At 32.6% G+C, this 20,222-nt stretch overlaps 1 protein-coding gene across 1 annotated transcript in view; it reads left to right on the top strand.

Annotated features, from left to right (window-relative positions):
* The first annotated feature begins 4,464 nt into the window (after positions 1–4,464).
* LOC115033042 (mucin-5AC-like) overlaps positions 4,465–20,222 on the top strand; it is a 42,730-nt gene continuing 26,972 nt past the window's right edge. The window contains exons 1-2 of the mRNA XM_029486319.1: positions 4,465–4,836; positions 4,965–5,218. Of these exons, the coding sequence (XP_029342179.1) occupies positions 4,465–4,836; positions 4,965–5,218 (626 nt within the window). The remainder of the gene's footprint in view (positions 4,837–4,964; positions 5,219–20,222) is intronic.

Below are 20,222 nucleotides of genomic sequence, written 5' to 3'. Positions count from 1 at the left end.
GCAATAAGTATTATTTATAATACTTATATTAAGTACCTATTAAACTTGTATACAATCAATGCCTAATTGGATAGTAGTGATTTATTATTTTTTGATGGATAGTTTTTATGATAGCTTAGATTTAAAAGTACCTAATAACTAATACGTAATATTAATCTTTATCATTATTTATCGTGTTTAAAAAATAAACCACAAGTATGAATTGAAATATATGCTGTCTAATTTTGTCATAGAAAAATAGGTACGGAATAATAACAAAGAATTTTGTTTTTCTCTAATTACATTGAAATCATTTGATAGCTGTTATTGTTGAGATGTTTGACTCTAAACGGTAATAGTTTTATTTTTCAAAAAAATATTTTACTATTCTCAAAAATTTATTAACTCTTGGCCGTTAATAATTTCCTTATACGTAAAACGATTGCCTTATACATTAGGGTAATTCCAAGGGAAAACTATCTGTTTTATATAGAAAGGAGTGGCTTTTTAACGGCGACAGACCAAATGGTATAGAATTGCAAACGGATGCCAAGAAACCGTTCAGACAATGATAATGGATAATACTGCTGAAAATTAAGTAGATTTAAACGTTCCTTATCACCCAAATAGATTAATATCATTACTTTCAAACGAAAGAAAACGAGGTAAAAACCGTTGAATACTTGGTGAGATAATAATATACTATATTGTTCACTCCACTAATAAAACAACAAAAAAATTGTATTGAGATTTATTTATACATAAATAGTATTTTTTTCCCCAGAAGTTATCTCAGAAACACATATACATTTACATGTTCATTTGCTCATTTTTTTATGATATATGATGTACAATTTAAATATTTGTAGCACATATTTGCTGTTATCGGACATCAGTGATAAGCAAATTTCAAAAGTGGTTATGTTTGAACTATTATTATAATACTGTTAAAAAAATTATAAATTATACCTGTTATGGCTTAGTATTTTTTAAAATAAAATTGAAAATTGCATAAAAAAAAAAAAAAATACATTTTTAAAATCAAATTACAACGTATAACTTTGTAAAGATAAAATCACATAAACGGTATTCATTATTCAAATCATCTAGATTTATAATTTTATGAAAGAAAAATGAAAAAAAATTTGTTTGAAATATGCAAAATTGAAAATAATTCTTAAAACAAAATTGCTTTTGAGTCGAATTAGATCAAAGGTAATATTCAATTTACCTATGAATTGAATATTGTTAAATGAGTAAGTTTTTTTTGTTGATAAATTTGAATAAATTTTTCTGTTTTGGACAAATATTTTGACGTATACCTACCATATACATGGTTTAGTCCATAAATAGTTCGAAAATATTCTGAATACCTTAAGTTTAAATAATGTTAAAAGCTTGAATATAACGATAGTTGTATACCTACTAATTATTATTATTTTAGTAATTACATATTTTAAGTGTTATTGCAATTTTACAGAAGTATATATTTTTAAAAAAAATTGTTTTAAAATTATGATAAATATTCAAAAAATGCAGACCTTATTTGTATTTTTTCGTTTGAAACAGCAGAATTCTACTTTGAAAAATGTTCATTCTGTAAATTAATTTGATTATTATATTTTTTGGTCTAAGTATCAAATTATGTTTATTATGTTTTATAATATGTAATTACTAATTAATTATTGAATTCCTATTAAAACTATTTTTGCCAAGTACCTATCAAATACTTGTACCGGTTAGATAAATAATCATTACATCGAAAAAGCACAGGATTAAAGTAATAATAAAACAAAAAAACTATACTTTTATAATGTACATAATTATGTATTTGTAAATATAATTGTGTGCCAAAAAATATATGAACCCTAGGTATCGGTTTCACTTGAAATTAATAATTAGTCACTGTGACGATTTGAAGTTATTTGCGCGTCAATATGGATTATTATATTACTATATTATGATAATTCAGATGAACAGGAACATTAATAATAATAACAACAGTCAATTATTATTGACACAATCAACATTATACCCAAAGTGATATTGGAAAAACCCGAGTGGTTTTAATTTGAATGCTGTAGGTACATTAATTTCATAACCATTTAAAATATATCATATTAACAATTATATTATAACACTGAAAGGACGGGTGTATGGACAAAATACGTGTGGTGCCGATGATGAACACGTCACGTTTCAATCGCTACATCAGAATTAGATTACTTTGCGTGTCAAATTAAAGAATCGCGTTTTTATTAAATAAGAAATCATGTCAAAGTCATTGAAACGTGAAATGCTCCTTGTCTTCTTGCTCATGTAGCGAATTCATTTTTGACATACATATGTACATTGTTCGACGTTTTTCAATAAGCGACTACCGGCGAGTTTTATCAGCTTTTCATACCGAGTAGTCAAAGATACGTTTTGTTCACCGATCCGATGATAATAATAATAATAATAATAATAATAATAATAATCAGTGGCAAAACGACCGCATACAGCGATAATAATATAATGATAATAACAAAAACGCATTTCGCATCATATTTGAGGGGAGATAGTGGCGGCTCCGCCCCTATACGGTTTTTCTTTATGCTTATTACTTTATAAATTTATAAATTATTGTTATTATCTGTTTATCTGCTACAGTTAGGCTTTTCACGTAAATTGTTTTCGTTATTGAATTATATACTAAAAGAATTATACGTACTTATGATATTATTATGCATTCGACTAACGCGACTCATTTAAAATAATAGATTTTTATTGGAGTATCTTGGGTATTAATCCCGAGTATTGCAGGATGGCATTGCAGTTCTAGCCACGGGAGAACTACCGACCGATATCATCTTGTCCCCTCGAGTGTCAATTTTTGAAACAGTAAAACATAACATCGCTGAAGTTCGTTATTATTTCCGCGTATTGTACCTACCTACTACTCGATGTGGTATGAAATATTATTAATTTTATTCATACGTACATATAATATACCTAGGTACAAGGTTGGACTCACGTGTACGAATTCAGCTATGACCCACGGGCCGCAATAAAATCAAGTCGGCACCAGGATAGGAAGTGTATAGGATAGGCGGCCGATCGGTTCGATGGGGGGGGGGGGGGTGGGTGGCGATTGTTTCAATTTTTTCTTTTTTTTTTTTGTATTTTCGTTTTACGACCGTGATCGAATGTGTCCAGAACTATCGGAGCCGGGGTAGTGCATGGGCGGTGGTGGCGGCTGATCGTACGCGACTTTGGGGGTGCGATGGAGAAAATATACAATGAAGGGTGAGAGTGAAAGGGGAAGGATGGAGAGAAATGCGTGATAGAGACGGAGAGACAGTGAGAAACGGGCGAGAGAGAGAGAGGAGGGAGTGGGTGATAGAGAGAAATGGGAGAGAGAGATGGGCAGATCGCGAGCGTGGGGCTTGGGGGTTGAAAGAAAGTGAACACATTATCTATTAGAGGTTTTTTTTTCATCCCGATACACCGCCACCACCGCCACCGCCACCGCCACCGCCAACGCCACCACTATTACCGCTTGTTCCGTATATACTCGTCGTCGTCGTAGTGGTTCTCTTTTTTCACTGTCGGCCGATAAAATACTGTACGGTGGCGGTGCAGCGGTCACCCCACGCGCTCGTCTATACAGTATATACAGCACTACCCCTCACGCAGCTACCTTCCACCCCTGCCGACACCGCGGAGTTTCGCCACGCCCGACGAACATACATATACGTGTATGTATATATATATATATAATACACACGTTATATACATATATCAATGTACATAACGTACAAGTACATATATATATACACACGAGTATATAGTAACGGTATAGCGTATAAACCACGGTGGCGCGTGCGTGCGCCGGCGCCGGGGAAAACCGCGTCGGCGGGTCGGCGGAATGGATGAGCGCGCGCGGCTGGGGGAGACGGGGTGCTTCGCACGCGCGTCATATCGATCCGCCGGCGGCGGCGAAAGATGGCCACCGCCGCGGCGCCCTCTCGCGCCGCTCCGCTCTATATATACCCCGGACCCCGTTACGCGGTGCAGTATAGAGTAGTCTCGCAGACGGTCGCGCCCCCACCGGTTTTCGCAAGTGTTTCACGTCGCGGCCGCGTGTTACGCGCGTGTGTTTTGCGTCTCTGTGTGTGTGGGAGCGCACGCGCAGGTGTTTGCGCGTGTGAACGGGTGTCTGTGCTCAGCAACGAGATCGGTTCGCCCGACAAACGATCATCGCTTCTGGAGGCGCACAATAAAATTGCTTCGTACCTACTATAAAAATTATTATATTATCAGTAAAAACGACGATAACAAGTAACGATAAAATCCGAGTGGGGAGGAGCTCGAGTGCTCGTGTAATCCGATTCTCGATTTCTCGTCATTTTCCTCCCCTTTAAATCCTCCGATTCCGGAACATACAGAAAAGGGTCAGAGCGCGCGTTACCGCCGGACGCTGGCGCACCGGCCACTGTGGTCATGACCGCGTCGGCGGTGTCGTCGACGTACGCGACGACAATCGCGGCGTCAATGTCTACCAACGCCGCCGCCGCCGCTACTAACGCTACCGCTGCTGCCGCCGCCGCCGCCGGCTTCATTATTACTCGTGCCGCCGTTGCTGCCGCCGCTGCCGCTGTTACCGTCGCTGCGTTCTGTACTACTACCGGTGCTGCTGCTGCATCGACTACTACATCATCCGACATTACTACCGCCGACACTACGACTACTGATACTACTTTTACTACTACTACTATTACTCGCTCTACTAATTCTAACGCTATTGCGAATAACACTACCACCACTCCTAGTGATACTCGCACTGTCACCACGACCACTACGACTACTGATACCGTAACCATTATTGCGTTTACCGGTGCTGCGACGACTGTTATTACCACTACGGCGGTGGCGGCGACGACGACTCGGTGGTCAGCCGCGTTACGCCACCATCTACACTGATATTATGGGCCGCCGCGTAGCCCGCACGGTTTTACGGCAACGTCGTCGTCGTGTGCGGCCAGCGGACCGCTGCCGTCGCGGACCTTGTGTTGTTATGGTCGATTGTGCGGGTCACCAGCCCGGCGACGCGACATGATCTCTGGCGTCGACACGACACTACAACGCATCACCAAAGTCGTCAAATCGTCGCTTCCCCAGGCAGTTGCAGCTGTTGTACAACATTACCGTCACCATCGCCACCGCCACCACTACGCGCTACCGACTCATCCGTCAAGTAATGATTATACAATGATAGTTTTTTAGTCATTTTTTTTTTATATACAATGACTGACCTAACTTATACCTACCACCGTAGTCGAGTATCGATAGGAGCACCTTTTGTGCTGGAGGGCTTAAGTTTCACGATTGAAATTATTTTTTGCTGAAGTTTATTTTTTAAAATCTAATTTTTGCTATGACATGACGCATAATGTTAATGTGACGATTTTGAAGGTGGTTAAAATGAACAAACAATCAGACATTTATGTTCGCCATATAATTATAATACACATTAAAAACTAATACAATGTAATAGTAACAGTAATAGGAAATTATATAACACTGATAATGATTTCGTAAATCCATACATATTGATTGGTCTTCGTGTTAAGAGGACGTTGCCCATACGTTTACTGTCTTCGCCTTACAGACACACGACATGACAATTATCTGTTCACTAGTTCCAATAGTGTGTTGTTAATTTTAATATTAGAGTGAATTTACCTATTATCAAACTTTTAGGTAAAACTTTATTTGTGTTTGAGCGTTGTTTTTTTTAGATATTTTAATTTTCAAGCAATAAATTACTTGTATGTGAAAATGCTTAAATCTCGTTTGAACAATAAAATATCGAATAAAATCTGACGCTTGAGCACTAATATCTAATGTTCTTAGGTACCTAAAAGTTTTATAATAGTTCAATATTCACTCTAATATTAAAACTAATAGCACACCATTGAAACTAGTGGACGAAGAAATTTGCCATGTCATACACGTGTAAGACGGAGACAACAAATGCGTGGGTAGCATAATAATATCCTGTTATTTACCTTAATTCATATTATTTCACCTTACGGTTTTTTTTTAACGAGGGGGTAGGGGAGGCTTGAGTCTCCAACTATCTACGCCGATATTAATTATGCGGTTTGTCTATATTGTTTACTATATAATACTGCAGTGTACAGGGCATTTTTTTCTCCCCCTGCGGTTTTCTCTTCTTCTCCCGGACACTCTTGGTCACTATACGTAATAGCTTTAGTATCTGAGATCGTTTCGTAACGTTGTTATTCGTTAAATTCGCCTCTTTAGTCTTTTCCTCCCCCATAGCCCCCGCCAGTCGACCGGGCGTACCTCGATCGTGTCGGTGCGTAGTCTACCGGAAACCGCGTTACGGTAATCGTCCGGTCGTCACGCGGTGTTTATCGTTAATAAGTACTTTCGTATACAAAGTGTATAAAATATTCACATATACCTATATTATAGTATGCGAGAATGACGACGATAACAATCCGAGAGACGGCGATTGTAATAATATTATTATTACGCGTTCGTCTCGGCGAGGACGTTCACGTCCCCCAGGCGGCTACGAATAAAATCGATAAGATAATAAAACGGCCCAAGGAAATCTGCAGCCGTGCACGCCATTATCACTCGTAACCGTATTTATATGCTACATATATCGCATGTAGGTAGGTAGTAATACATCATCATAGTAATAAATATATATTTTTTATACCATTGCCATATTAATTTACGCCGTAGGTAACAATAACAATAATATATAAATTATTATTATTATGGTCGTTGCGCACGAACAGGTTACGATCGCTTACTTTTTGTCAATTTTTGTCCACGGCAGTACGGCATGGCATGTGCAACGTTTGCAATTTAATTTATAGTCATCTAACCTATGTCTGTGGTTCCTTCGATATTATATTATGATACGACGTATAGGAAAACGTGCAGCGAGAAAATTTGGACGCGTATTGTGACGTAAGTAGGTACGCGGTTCAAAATAATAAGCGGCTCTTATAGAGAACAATATCGTACCAAACAATATTACTTTCAAAATATGAGACAAATGTAGACAGCGTGTGCAGTGAGCGACAGTATATGTGCGTCGAATATAATAATAATATTTTCCTATCTATAAGTGCATATTATTATATTATATACCTAACAATAATATATGCACACTTACTCGAGGAACCTTTGGATATTGTTCAGACATTGTTTTCAGTAATTCTCTCGGAAACGCTCCGACTCTCGCGAGCCTATACCGGCCCAGCTTTCACCTACCCACCCACCTATCCATCCATCCTTTCATCCATCCGTCAATCCCACCAAGCCCACACGCTACACAGCCTGCATTGCCGCCTGTCCTGAGGTAATCCGTAATGCGATATTTCGAGGGTATACCGCGTAAAGACGGAGGGTTACACGTGCCGATGAAAACGAACCGTTCGTCGAATAGTTAAACACGATGGTGGTGTCATTGCAATATTATATGTGGGTATAGACTGTATAGTGTATACTTTTGGTGGGTGACGTGACACTGACTATTATTATATCGTAGAGACACTACAAATATGTACACTAGGCCGACCACATCAGCTCCCCTAGACGGTGCGGGCGGCATTAAATATATTAATATATTATATATAAATCGTCTCAGACTTGACGTCCCCCTCCCTCCTCAGACGGGTTTGAACATTGAACGTCCCACGCGATCACTGCGACAGTATGTATACAATACTAATATACCTATTAGAAAATATTTTATGATTAGTTTATTAAATTATTTTAAGTGAGACGTATAATAATATATAGCTGGGACGACGATGCAATACGATATCGGTATTAGACGTATATTATATTATTTTCACCGGAATCGGTGTCAGACTACCACCGGCCTTATAAACGATATTATTATTATTATTATTATTATTATTATTATTATTACCTCCAGTCGTGACGGATATATAATATTATAATAGTCGTATTATTATATTTTAGGAAATATTAACATAATATACATGGGTGTATAATATACCTATTAAAATAAACATCATATTATTGTGCTTTTTTGCATTATATTATATAATAATATGACGTGTGTCGTGTATATTATTATTGAACGATGTGATGCGTGTCGATACATTTTGACGTATTAAATACACTAGACATTTTATCTTTTAATGACCAGTAAACATTATTATTATCCGTAGTGCAATGCACATAGTCTTATGTGTCGAACATTTCGTGTATAATATTACAGGGCGGTGATACAAAAAAATTAATCAAATTGACAGGTACAAAAGTATGACGTGTTAATACCGTTTCAAGCACTATACGAATCGATAAGCTGGCGACATCGTTTATTTTAAATTTTAAATTTGATAATATAATTGCATGTTTTTTTTTATGACTAGATTTAATTTTAACAATAGTATCGAATATACGATACGCGTCCACTTAATAACTATTTTTTTTTACTTTAACGATAGCATTGTTGAATTGTAAAATAATAAACACACAAAGTAATGAAATAACTAATTTTTTTTACGGGATTATCAAAATATAATCATTATTTAATTTTGTAATTTTTGTTTCTCATTGTTCCCGGTTACAAATGTAAAATGTAAAATTCAGAGCTCCGATACAGCCAATGATTTATATGGTTACAAAGAGTATTGCGATTACTGATTGGAAACAAACATTGAACGAACGAATATCGACACTTTTTCTCAAGGGCCACGATAAGCACTTTCATACTTATTTTGGTAGATGCCATTTTTGTAGGTATTTTAGATTCTGAGTGGAACGATGAATGTATTGATTTTACAATGATGTGTGTTTTTATTTTATAACTTTTTTAATTTTTTTTTTTTTGTGTCTGTCATCACATTTTAGGACAAGAAAAAGTGCTTCGATTTTTTTCAACAGTATCTTGTTTGCTGGGAAAGTGAATCTAGTTGGTGCATTTGGCAGGTCAAAATTTGAAATTTCCAATAGTTTTCAAAAGCGCCGTGAAAAACTAAGAAAAATTAAGGAAAAACGGGAATTTTTTCGCAAAAGCGGTTTTCGAGAAAATCGATTTTGGTTTTTGGTGTAACTTTAAAACAAACGACCGTAGATACATGAAATTTTCACTGGTCGTTTATATTTGCTTTTTCTATACACGATACAATTTTAAAATATTTTGATTTGTTTTGAACTGTTTAGGGACATTTTCAGTTTCCAATTTTATTACCTAGGTTTTTTTTTCTATGAAAGTCAATAAAACTTTATTTGTTGAGTAAAAATACATACTTGAAAATTTAATACAAGGCTCCTACTATATTGTTACAATGACATTTGAAAAATATTAAAAATCCTTAGTCACAGTTTTTTTTTGTTAGCATTTAAAGTTCAAAAATTGACAAAATATGTAAAAATCACGAAAATTTGCAAATTATTTCGAGTTAATAATTCGTAAAAATTTTTCTTTTTAGAACTAAGATTTTAAAATGTAATACAAGATTCCTTATAGGTTATTCTACCTTTATCAAAAAAAAAAATGTCTACAAAAAAGTCAAATTAAATTTTTATGAGCGTTTGAAATTCATATTTTTACAACATTTGATATTCGCTCGATTTCTCATGTGACAAAATCCTTATTTTATTGTAATTAAAAAACGAATGACTGTAGATACTTGAAAATTTCACTGAATGTTTATATTAGAATTTTCTATACACGATAAAAATTTGAAAATAACTTGACTCTTTTTGAGCTGCTTACGGACATTGTCATTTTTTAATTTTTTTTTCTATAAATATCAATAAAATTTTATTTGTTTGGTAAAAATGCATGAAAATTTAATGCAAGGCTCCTGATACATTGTTACAATAGCAGTTGAAAAATATTAAAAATACATAGGCACAATTATTTTTTATAAGCATTTGAAGTTAAAATGTTGACGAAATTTATCAAATTTAAAATTGAATAATTATTTTGTAGCTAAAAATGTATAAAATGTGTTCAACTTTCATATCTAAGGATTAAAAATTTAAAACAAGATTCCACGTAAATATTTAATTCTGTTGCCAAAAATTCTAAGAAATACATAAGTACAGTTTATTTTTATAGTCATTTTAAGTTCAAATTTGGACGAAATTACATATTAAAAAACCAAGAATAACTATTTTAATTATTTTTTTGTGATTGTATAATACTATTCGTGGGTACTTGAAACTTCTAAAGTATACTTTTATATATCTATGATAGTACCACGGTTTGTTGTTGATGTATAACGCGTTACCTGATTGATATTGTGATATGATTAATTTGGAATTTATTATTAATACCTATTATAGGTCAATTTTTTTTAATACTATAGATAAGTATACCTATAATAGGTATGTAAATATGTCTAATACCTAGATTGACAAACCGTCTCCACTCAGAATCGTTTTTCTTATACAGTGATATTATATCATTGAATTCAAATTTAATACTATCCATTATACAGTGACCCACTTGTAATCTACTGTGCAGCAGAGCGACATCCACTTACCCACCTTTTATAGCAGTTGATTTTATTTTGAATTTTTTTCTTATAATACAATAGTATAATAAATAGTTATAACCTAATAGAAAAAAAAATTCATCTTGTATATTCATGAGTATTTTACATAATATTTAGATTCATTTTGATATTTATCTAAATTAATTCAGTTGTTGAGAATGTAAATGGTATACCGAGTAGTAGACATTTGTTAGTATCATCATTATTTTAATCAATTTCTATCAATTTCTAACGGCAATGACAGTTAATTTGAGTTATTTATTTTACAAATAGTTTTAAAATTGTAAAATTGTAGAAGGCACTACGGGATATTGTTTTCATTATTAAACTATTTTTTTTTTTATATATTTTAACCCTAAATTTTTAGTTTTATATAAAAAATTAACGTATAACTGTATTGCAATATAAACGGCAAACATATTTAAATCATATTATGTGTACCTATATATTTATTTACTTGAATATTTTTGATAACGTCGTTTAGTTGGTCATCGTTTGGAAAACAATTATTTTTTGAAAGAGTAGATATTATTATTATTATTATTATTTTTAGACAAAATAAATTTGGTGTTAAACGAATTTAAATTCTGGCCACGGCGTTAAGACAAAGATGTCATTAATCATTGATATTTTTTTTTTTATTTTTTGTGGTTGGTGAGAGATAGAAAATTCTCAAGGAAAAAACCCATCGTTTTAATGCGTGTATAACCACCCTCTCTTATCCTCTTTTTGCGTGTTTCTGTATATATATAATTATAGTTCCAACTAGCTGGGTGCCACCGGCAGGAGCTATTTCGTCACGTTTTTAGCCCTGATGTGGGCTTTTCGACACCCCCCCCCCCCCCTCCCCTGATATTATTAGTTGTGGGTTATATTGAAGGAGAATATTAGTCGGAAATGAAGGTGTCGAGTCGGCGAATTATGTGCGTTATTAAGTCAAAACTCCCGTAGAAATAGCGGTACCCGTCGACAGCGTAGGTCTGCCACACCTCCACCGATTTAGCGCGGCGTAGCCACCGTTCACTAGCGACCCTTCTCCATCACTATCGCTGCCACAAATTGATTGATGGACGTCGTCGAAGTTGCGTAAGGAGGGTTTGCACGAGTGTGGGAAGGGGTGTAGTAGTAGACTGCAGTGTACGGCGAGCCGTATTGAATCACTGGTACACTTAGGTTAATTATATTATGTATGTGTATGTGTGTGTGTGTGTCAACTAAGCGAAATTGAGAGCAGGGTTCGAGGTCGGGGCCGGGAAAAGATTGGAAATGTGTTATTGCTCATTAATGGAACAATATGGATGGAAAAAAATGAATAAATAATTAGTGGCATACATATATTATATTATTACCATCCGCATATAATATTATAATAATACCACGTAGTCGTGCGCACCTAATTTTTCCCCTCACGGCGTACTGTATAAGTATATTATTATTATTATTATTACCATTATACTACATTACTGATACGAATTATACATGAGCATCACGTAAATAATATATATATATACATTTATACGCACATACTACATATTATAATAATATTTATATGGTATATAGTATATATATATATTATTTATGTAATATATATATTTCATATATTATGTGTGACTATAGGCCGAGGGGAGGTTATACGTAAATGCGATAAGAGCATAATACTCGGTTGACCCGGGGAAAATGCGATGTGCAAAATACAGAGGAAAAATCTAGGTCACCGTGCAGAGCCATCGGTCTGTCGTGTACGCCAAAATCGTTTCTCGCTGCTGCCGGTCGCCTCCCGAACAAAACGCAGTCACGCAGTACCAGCCCTCCTCGCAGCAGCTGGTTAAAAAGTCCACTTGAATAATATGTACAATATACATATATATTATAATATATATATGCGTAACTTTTACCGCCTCTGCGAGTACAATGAAAAAGATGAATTTTCCCCCCATATAATAATGGTAAAAAGATTTCATACACATTTTTAATATTATATACTGATAACCTACATTTAGTTTGGATTTTTATATAGCATAGTTCCACAGAAAGTAGGTCAAATAAATAATAAACGATTATAATATATTGATTGCTAATTTTATAACGTAATCTGCATGTCGGGATTCTATAGATATAATAATATATTGTTTTAATTTTATTCGAATTTTTTAGCTAAAATTATCTCGATAAAGAGTATACCTAATGAAAGATATGTAGTATCTTTTGATAGGATTTGGAAACTACAATCACACGAATTGTCACAAATAACGAAAATATAAATGATTAAAAATCATTATTGAGCTTGAAACAATGCTAATCAAATGCCCAAGAGAAAATAAAGTGTTTTTTTTAATACATTGATGAATTTTGTTTGTATTTTGAACAACTTTTTTGTCTAATTTGTTGTAGACTACAAAGTTTAGTGCTACAAATCTATTGAAAATTAGTTGTGGATATTAAATATTGCCAAACCAGCAATGGCATAAGAGGAAATATCTTTATTTTTTCCTCTTTACTTCTCTAGGTAATTAAGATTATCATTATTTATTTATTTGAAGAACAAATGTTTTTTAAAATTAATTACATTAATATTTTTATCAGTTTTTTTAGTATAGGTAGGTACATAAAATATTTCTATATAATACCAAGAGTAAGAAAATTATAAAAATATTGATCGCAAAAACTTTTTTAAAACTTACTTCTTATAAATGCCTAAACGCTATCTTTGTTTGATTATTTCATGTTTTTTTTTTTTTTTAATTTGGTGAATATATTATTCAAGTTAATTTAAGATTTCTATTTGTTATATTAATATTTAGTATTATTTATGAAGTAATTTTAAATTTGGTTTATTCTAATTTCCACCATGCTTTATTTAGTTGTGTTAATATTGTAGATCTTTTTTAATTTTAGTAATTAAATATTTATTTTATACTAAAAAAATAGAGTTCAGATACTTAAGTCGATTGTGAACATAATCAAGACCGATTTTAGCATTACATCGACCACATATTTTACAATAGAAAACATGTATTTGCTTTCATATAATATAATATAAATATTTATCGATTGGCTTTTAATGGAAAAATTGAATATTTTAGAAACTTTCTAACAGTAGGTATATCGATATTTTTACTACAATTAATAAAGACAGATTTAATAGTATGATAAATGAATTAATTTATGACAGGCATGGTTGTCTATTGTCCATTAAAATATTTTAAACCCACACATATTGGTATTGTATTGTTTAATTTTATTTTACATTAAATCACAATTAAAACTCTTCGATAAAAATTCAACTGCTTTATAGATTTTATAATTTATAAAAACTACTTTGAGACAAATGTTAAAACAAATTTTAAAATGACGATAAAATGTTATGATCTATGGAAAATTCTAATATGAATATTAGATCAAAATTTGAAGTGTTGTATGGTTTTAAGTAAAAATTACCATTTTCTTTTCACTTATCATTGCAATACAGTACATTTATCGTTCCGCTCGGAATCTAAAATTTTGTTTAAGTATAGTTACAATCTGTGAAATAGTTATGTGCAAATTATGCGCTGAAATAATTAGAATGTATTATTCAGAAATATAAATGTTATATTATCTTGCTTTAAGTCTAATAAAATCTTTCACTGTGATGGCTGTAAACAGAATCCCAATAAATTACATCATTTAACATAACCATATTTTTAATTAATTAAAGTTGTTGATTTAGGAAGATAAGTATATAGTATCATTATATATATATTAATTAATATTTTATTCTATTGGATAAAATAATAATAATATGCTATTGCCTATTATCATCCATTTATATAATATATTATTATGTTAAAACAATATGCTTTTATCGTCAAGATACAATTGTCTAACAGAGTAAATTATTAATGTAAAAATATATAAGTAACCAACTTTAATTAATTAAGAAAATAATAATCGTAAATTATTAAATTGATACTTCCTTTTTTACATCCTTTTACTGTGGCATTCAAGAATAATACAATTATCTTATTGCATTCACAATAGTTTTTCTTAGACTGTATTAATTAAATTTATACTAAAAAAGGCTCAACCACAATAAAATAAAATAACAATAATAATTTATACGTTTTCAATTTATTGTTATCAATCATACGTGTCGTCTTGGATCACATTAGGCAATATACGTTAAGTACGGATTCTTATTTTCATGTTACTCATAATATATCATTGTTCATTATAATGTGGTGATATATTTAATATTTATTAAATGCGATCCTTATTCTTTTTTTAACCTAAGATATTTTCTTTCGTGTTTTTACTTTTTGTGTCTTATATATTTTCTCTATTGTCCGATAAATTTTAGATTACTGATCAATAATTTGTATCTCACATCCAAGACCATCTCATAATAAACTCATACGACTCGAAAATCGATTTCCACGTATCTTTGACAAAGTTAAAATCATAAGTTATAGAGTTTCATTCGGAATTTCGAAATTCAAAAGGAAATATAATGATCGATGCTATATAATTTGCTAAATGTCCCAAAATTGAGTATCCTTAATCTTTTTAAGTAGGTATACCAAATTTCACGTTAAAATCTACTTTTAAGTTCCATGTTCCTACAGACAATTTAAATGTATTATTGTCTTTTGGAACCAAAGAATTGAATGTCAATCTAAGGAATTAGACCTAAACATTTCAATTTTGTTTTCAGTTATTCAACTGTATACTTTGATGACGCTTTATGTCTTATCAATATATCTTACATATTATGTATATTTAATTTGCACGACATCGATCTTCGGGCTCATTTCAGGGGCGTCTATTATCCATAAGTAAAAATGAAAACAATACATTTGATTTATTCAAATGATGAATTAATAATATTACACAATCACTGTGCCGACGGTAAAAGTGGCTACGCGTATGTGAAATCCATTTGGTGGCTCCAAACATGCTTTTGTCTGTCCGTTTTGCACAGCTCGAAAGCTATTGCCATCGCGATAAAATTATACGCTGCGAGTCGTTAAAGTTTGGTAACATATTCCGTAAAAACGACGACGACGGTGGTGGTGGTGGTGGCACGGCATCACGCTCCTCTCGGTTTTCACTGAGATAATATTATTCGATACGAGATGTAAGTTAATGATCTGTCCTATAATATGTTTTATTCACTCCGTATACACAGCTCATCAGCTGTTACAGCTGTAATAGTATGTTAACGTTTTATAATTCGTTTAACGATCACGAGGCGATAAAATAGACTGGTCTAATAAAATATTGTACAACGCAAGCGGCGCGATGAAAACACAAACATACTGAATTTTAAACACGGCCTGAGCCGAGAAATACGATAAATCTGCGTTGAATTAAAAAATATTAAAGCAGACACGGTCCGGACGCAATATTATTATTATTATGTGTGTTACGAGTTATTTACTGATGCACGTAATACCGTATTATGTAGAGTTGATTAAACGTAATTGGATAATGCATCTCTTAGTAATAATATCGTGCGCATACTTGGTTCGATTGTTCTACACTGAAAACCATTTAACGACGACACAGTGTTCGATTCATCCGGGATTTCATTTTTACCGTAGTATTCTTCGTTATAATATGATAAAATAAAAACCTATCAATGATTTTTAACCTTAAGATTTTTTTACTATTAAAGTGCACCATATACCTAGTTCAAACAGTTTCTGGATTTTTATGATTTTAAATATGACTCAGCGCCCATGGCTAAGCTGGCGAAAGAGGCCTACAAAAATTATTTATTCCGGTATATTAAGTTTAAATATCGCATTTATCCAACCAAAATGATTAACGTACATAGCATAATATTATACTATATTACAATTATATTATAATTGTTTGTTTGGCAACATTAACTATTTTAAAACGTATATGAACTGATATGTTTTAGCACAAATAAACTTTGTTTTAAATTTTCAAGATTTTATTTAAAAAAAAAAAAAAAAAAAACATAATAATTTGAAATAAGCGGATAAAAAGATATAGTCAAAATGCCATGTTTCTTTTTTAAAAATGATTCAGGAAGGTACATTAGATAATAAAGCATTTGATATAACTAAATGAATAAAACAATGACTATTAACCGTGAACTATATTTTATAATAATATTATATTCGTTATTTATATTTTTATAAAAATAATAGTAAAATACATAATAATAATAATAAAATATTACTTAACTAATATTTGTATCATTATACTAACAACATGACGTATTAAATATAAATATTTTACATACTTAATAGTTGAACGTAATTAAGTGTTTTGGAATATGTTTTTATTTAATATAATAATGCACATTGTTATCCATTTTTTTCAATATCAAATGCTCTGGCGTAAAAAAAATTAATTAATTTGAGTTACTATATCTTACATAGACATATTATACATTTTAACGTTAATCTCGTGCGTTATTGTTATTATAGGTAAGTTATTGTTTATATTTTTTTGAAGAGTAGTTCATTTTTAAATAGCTCATGGTTGTACTGTTGGGTATCATAATATACCTAGCCAGGTATCTTTTAATAAGACAAAATATCGCAATACATTATAGTTACTATGTTATATAGCATCGTGATTCGTATTGTGTCGATAATTCTCCAACCCAAACTTCGGGATCTTATTGTTAAGACAAGAAAACCATTTGTTTTACAGCACAAACATAAATCTATATATTTTACTTTAATGTTGTGATGGAAAAATGCACCTTGATTTAGTTAATGCGTATTTCAATGGACTGAAATAAAATGCGACGAAAGGTCTCAGAAAACGAGTTTTGAGGTTCGAAACACGTGTGTTTGTTTTCATAACAGTTGTAGGTAGGTACGAACTATATTATTTAAACATATTGTTGTCCTCGCAAAAAATAAATAATAAATATACACGTAATTAGAACATAATATAAACATTAAAACACTATCATATTGTGTAATAATATATTATACAACGTGCATAATTCTCTTGTAAAAATTCTACTCGGTTGTTCGAGTGGAACAAATCTCAACATTGTTACGTTCATATAATATATAAATTATATACAGAAGCTTTTGTTTCGTTCACATTCTTAAGTAAACCGTGTTTTGTTTAAATAAACTACAGCACTATAATATATTATATATTAGATGGATTAAAAATATCTCAGACAACCGTTCCACAACAATTATTAATATACTACCGTTGTTCATACCAGTTGTATATCAAAGGAAAACATATATATTAGTTTGATTTTGCCTATATATTTAATATTTAATATTATATTATCTAAATATATAAAATAACTTGTCCTGACTGACTGATTCATCTTTGCCACTGAAGGCATGAGTATGAAATTTGGTCAGCATAGTTTTGTTTTATGATGTAAAGGCCCACTAAGAAAGGGTTTTCCCAAAATTCGCATTTTTAAGAGATCCTCAAAGAAGTCAAGGTAATATTTAAAGAGGAAATTGAAATTTTTTTCGTTTATAAATGGTTGTCATTGATTACTCGGTGTAGATGAGGAAAAATCGAACTTTTCAAAAAAGTACCTACAAAAAACTATTTTTAATAAATCAAGGTGATTTAATAAATAATAATTATTTTATTGCTATTATAATTTTTATAACAGTAATATTATGATCTAAACTCTAAAAGCAATATGTACCTGTAATATATAAAAAAAAGTAATAACACAAAAAAAAACAACACTTGTACGAAACCGAGTTCTTCAGCTAGTATTATATAATATTGGATCGGTGACCGATATTACAAGGTCTGGTTGTGAAAATAATTGCAAAGCGTAGCTTAAATGTATAGTTACAAGTGTAGTCTTAGAATTACACCGAAAAAGTCATAGCAGCTGGTTTCACATCTCCAGACTCGAAGATGTAAATTAAGGATACAATAGTTGTACTGCATGGATTAAAAAAAGCTCTAGTGTTTTCTGAAAATATTGCATTGCCTTTGACTTACCATATTTAACTTATACTACCATATTATGCTTATAATCACTATTGTATTAAATTTAAGCTAAATTTCTTCGTTATTTCATTATAAAAAATATCAAATTATAAATGCTAAGGAAGAGTATAATTTTTGAAACTAATTTTTAGATTTTTTTTCAAACCCAAAGTCTCAAAACGAAGTAAAAAGCGCGAGGCCCAAGACCTGTGGGACCCTGACCGTCCCTCCCTGAACTTATAGGTACGTTTATGAACGTTTCGCGGAAAAATAATACCGAAATGACCGGTCTGGATGAGAGAGTTTATTACGGAGGAATGCTGTGGCAAATAGTCTCAACAAAGCAAAGTTAAGGACAACGGTTATTCTTTTCTCCCTCCGTCCGTTTGACCGGAGGTGATATACAAATAGAGAGTGAGAGGGGGTCAGGGAAGGAGTGAGAAGGAGAGAGTGGGAGAGAGAGAAAGAGAAATGGTGTCTGGTCTGTCAACCATCGTCACCTCCACACTTTACCTCCAGCCGCTACGCCGTACTAACTTTAGTCGGCGGTGCCGGTGGTCGTGTGCGTGTGCGGATGTTTGCATGTGGGTGCGGGTGTGTGGGTATGTGTATGTGTGTGCGAAGTGCAGACGCAAAAGACAGGACGAGTCCGCAAGGGGTGTGCGTTTATTGCCGCGACCCAGTCGACGACGGCGGCGGCCGACCGTGCCGGGCCGAAAGGCCGTGTAAGCGCCCGCTGCTGGATGAACGTAGGTTATAATCCTCCGGTCGGGTTACTATAGCGACGGGAGTATCATCAGACGGGGGTGTCACGTGTGGTTTGCGACTTACAGACGCTACACGCCGTTAATCGATTTACTCCTCTCTCCACACACGCACACACAGCGGCACATGTACCGCACGAGGACATTACAATAATAGTATTATATTATTATACCGAGACTGATTTTTAAACCGGCGTAAATGTAGGCACAATGTTATTTTATTGTTATCGTTTCGTTGCTCGACGGGCGTATTATTATTTTTCGAAAGGTGAGGGAAAAAACCCGTCAAAGCGAAACGTAAAATTTGTGTCACGTGTAATGATTGCAATCATTCTTTAATATTCATCGGAGTCGTTGTCTAAATGTATTATATAATAATATAGAGCTATACGTTTTACAAATCGTCTATCAGATTGCGGCTGCAGTCTGTGCACCGTGCCTGCAGCATACCCAGTATTCGGCCCTACGAATATATTTTTAAATAATAAACGTTTTCCAATCACAATTTATTTTCAATGAATCTATTATAATATTATGTGTGCTAAATAATTTCCGATGATTTAAAATATAAATGTAATATTATAACATCTTTACGATTCATAACTGCTTGACTTGTGGAGCATTAATATATTTATTCGTTATCATAATATTTTATTCTTATGGTCTAGACCACAAATTGCACAATATTATAATATAATAATAACACAAATGTTAAGACATCAGATAAAATGCTTTATCGTTTTATTATGAAATTGTTAACACGTGTTAACAATTTTATAAACAGCTATACAACGAAATATTATTTTGGTCTACGCCAATAATTTCGCTTATATATTTGTAACATATTGTTTATAGTATCGTAGTAATATGGACTGTCCGTTTTGACTATAAAACAACTAGGTGGTCTATAAAATACTACTTGACAGATGACTTTGGTGACGATTGAACCGTTTGA

This window comes from Acyrthosiphon pisum, chromosome A1, assembly GCF_005508785.2.
Source record: "Acyrthosiphon pisum isolate AL4f chromosome A1, pea_aphid_22Mar2018_4r6ur, whole genome shotgun sequence".
Taxonomy (NCBI): Eukaryota; Metazoa; Arthropoda; class Insecta; order Hemiptera; family Aphididae; genus Acyrthosiphon; species Acyrthosiphon pisum.
This window is presented reverse-complemented; position numbering and strand designations above follow the sequence as displayed.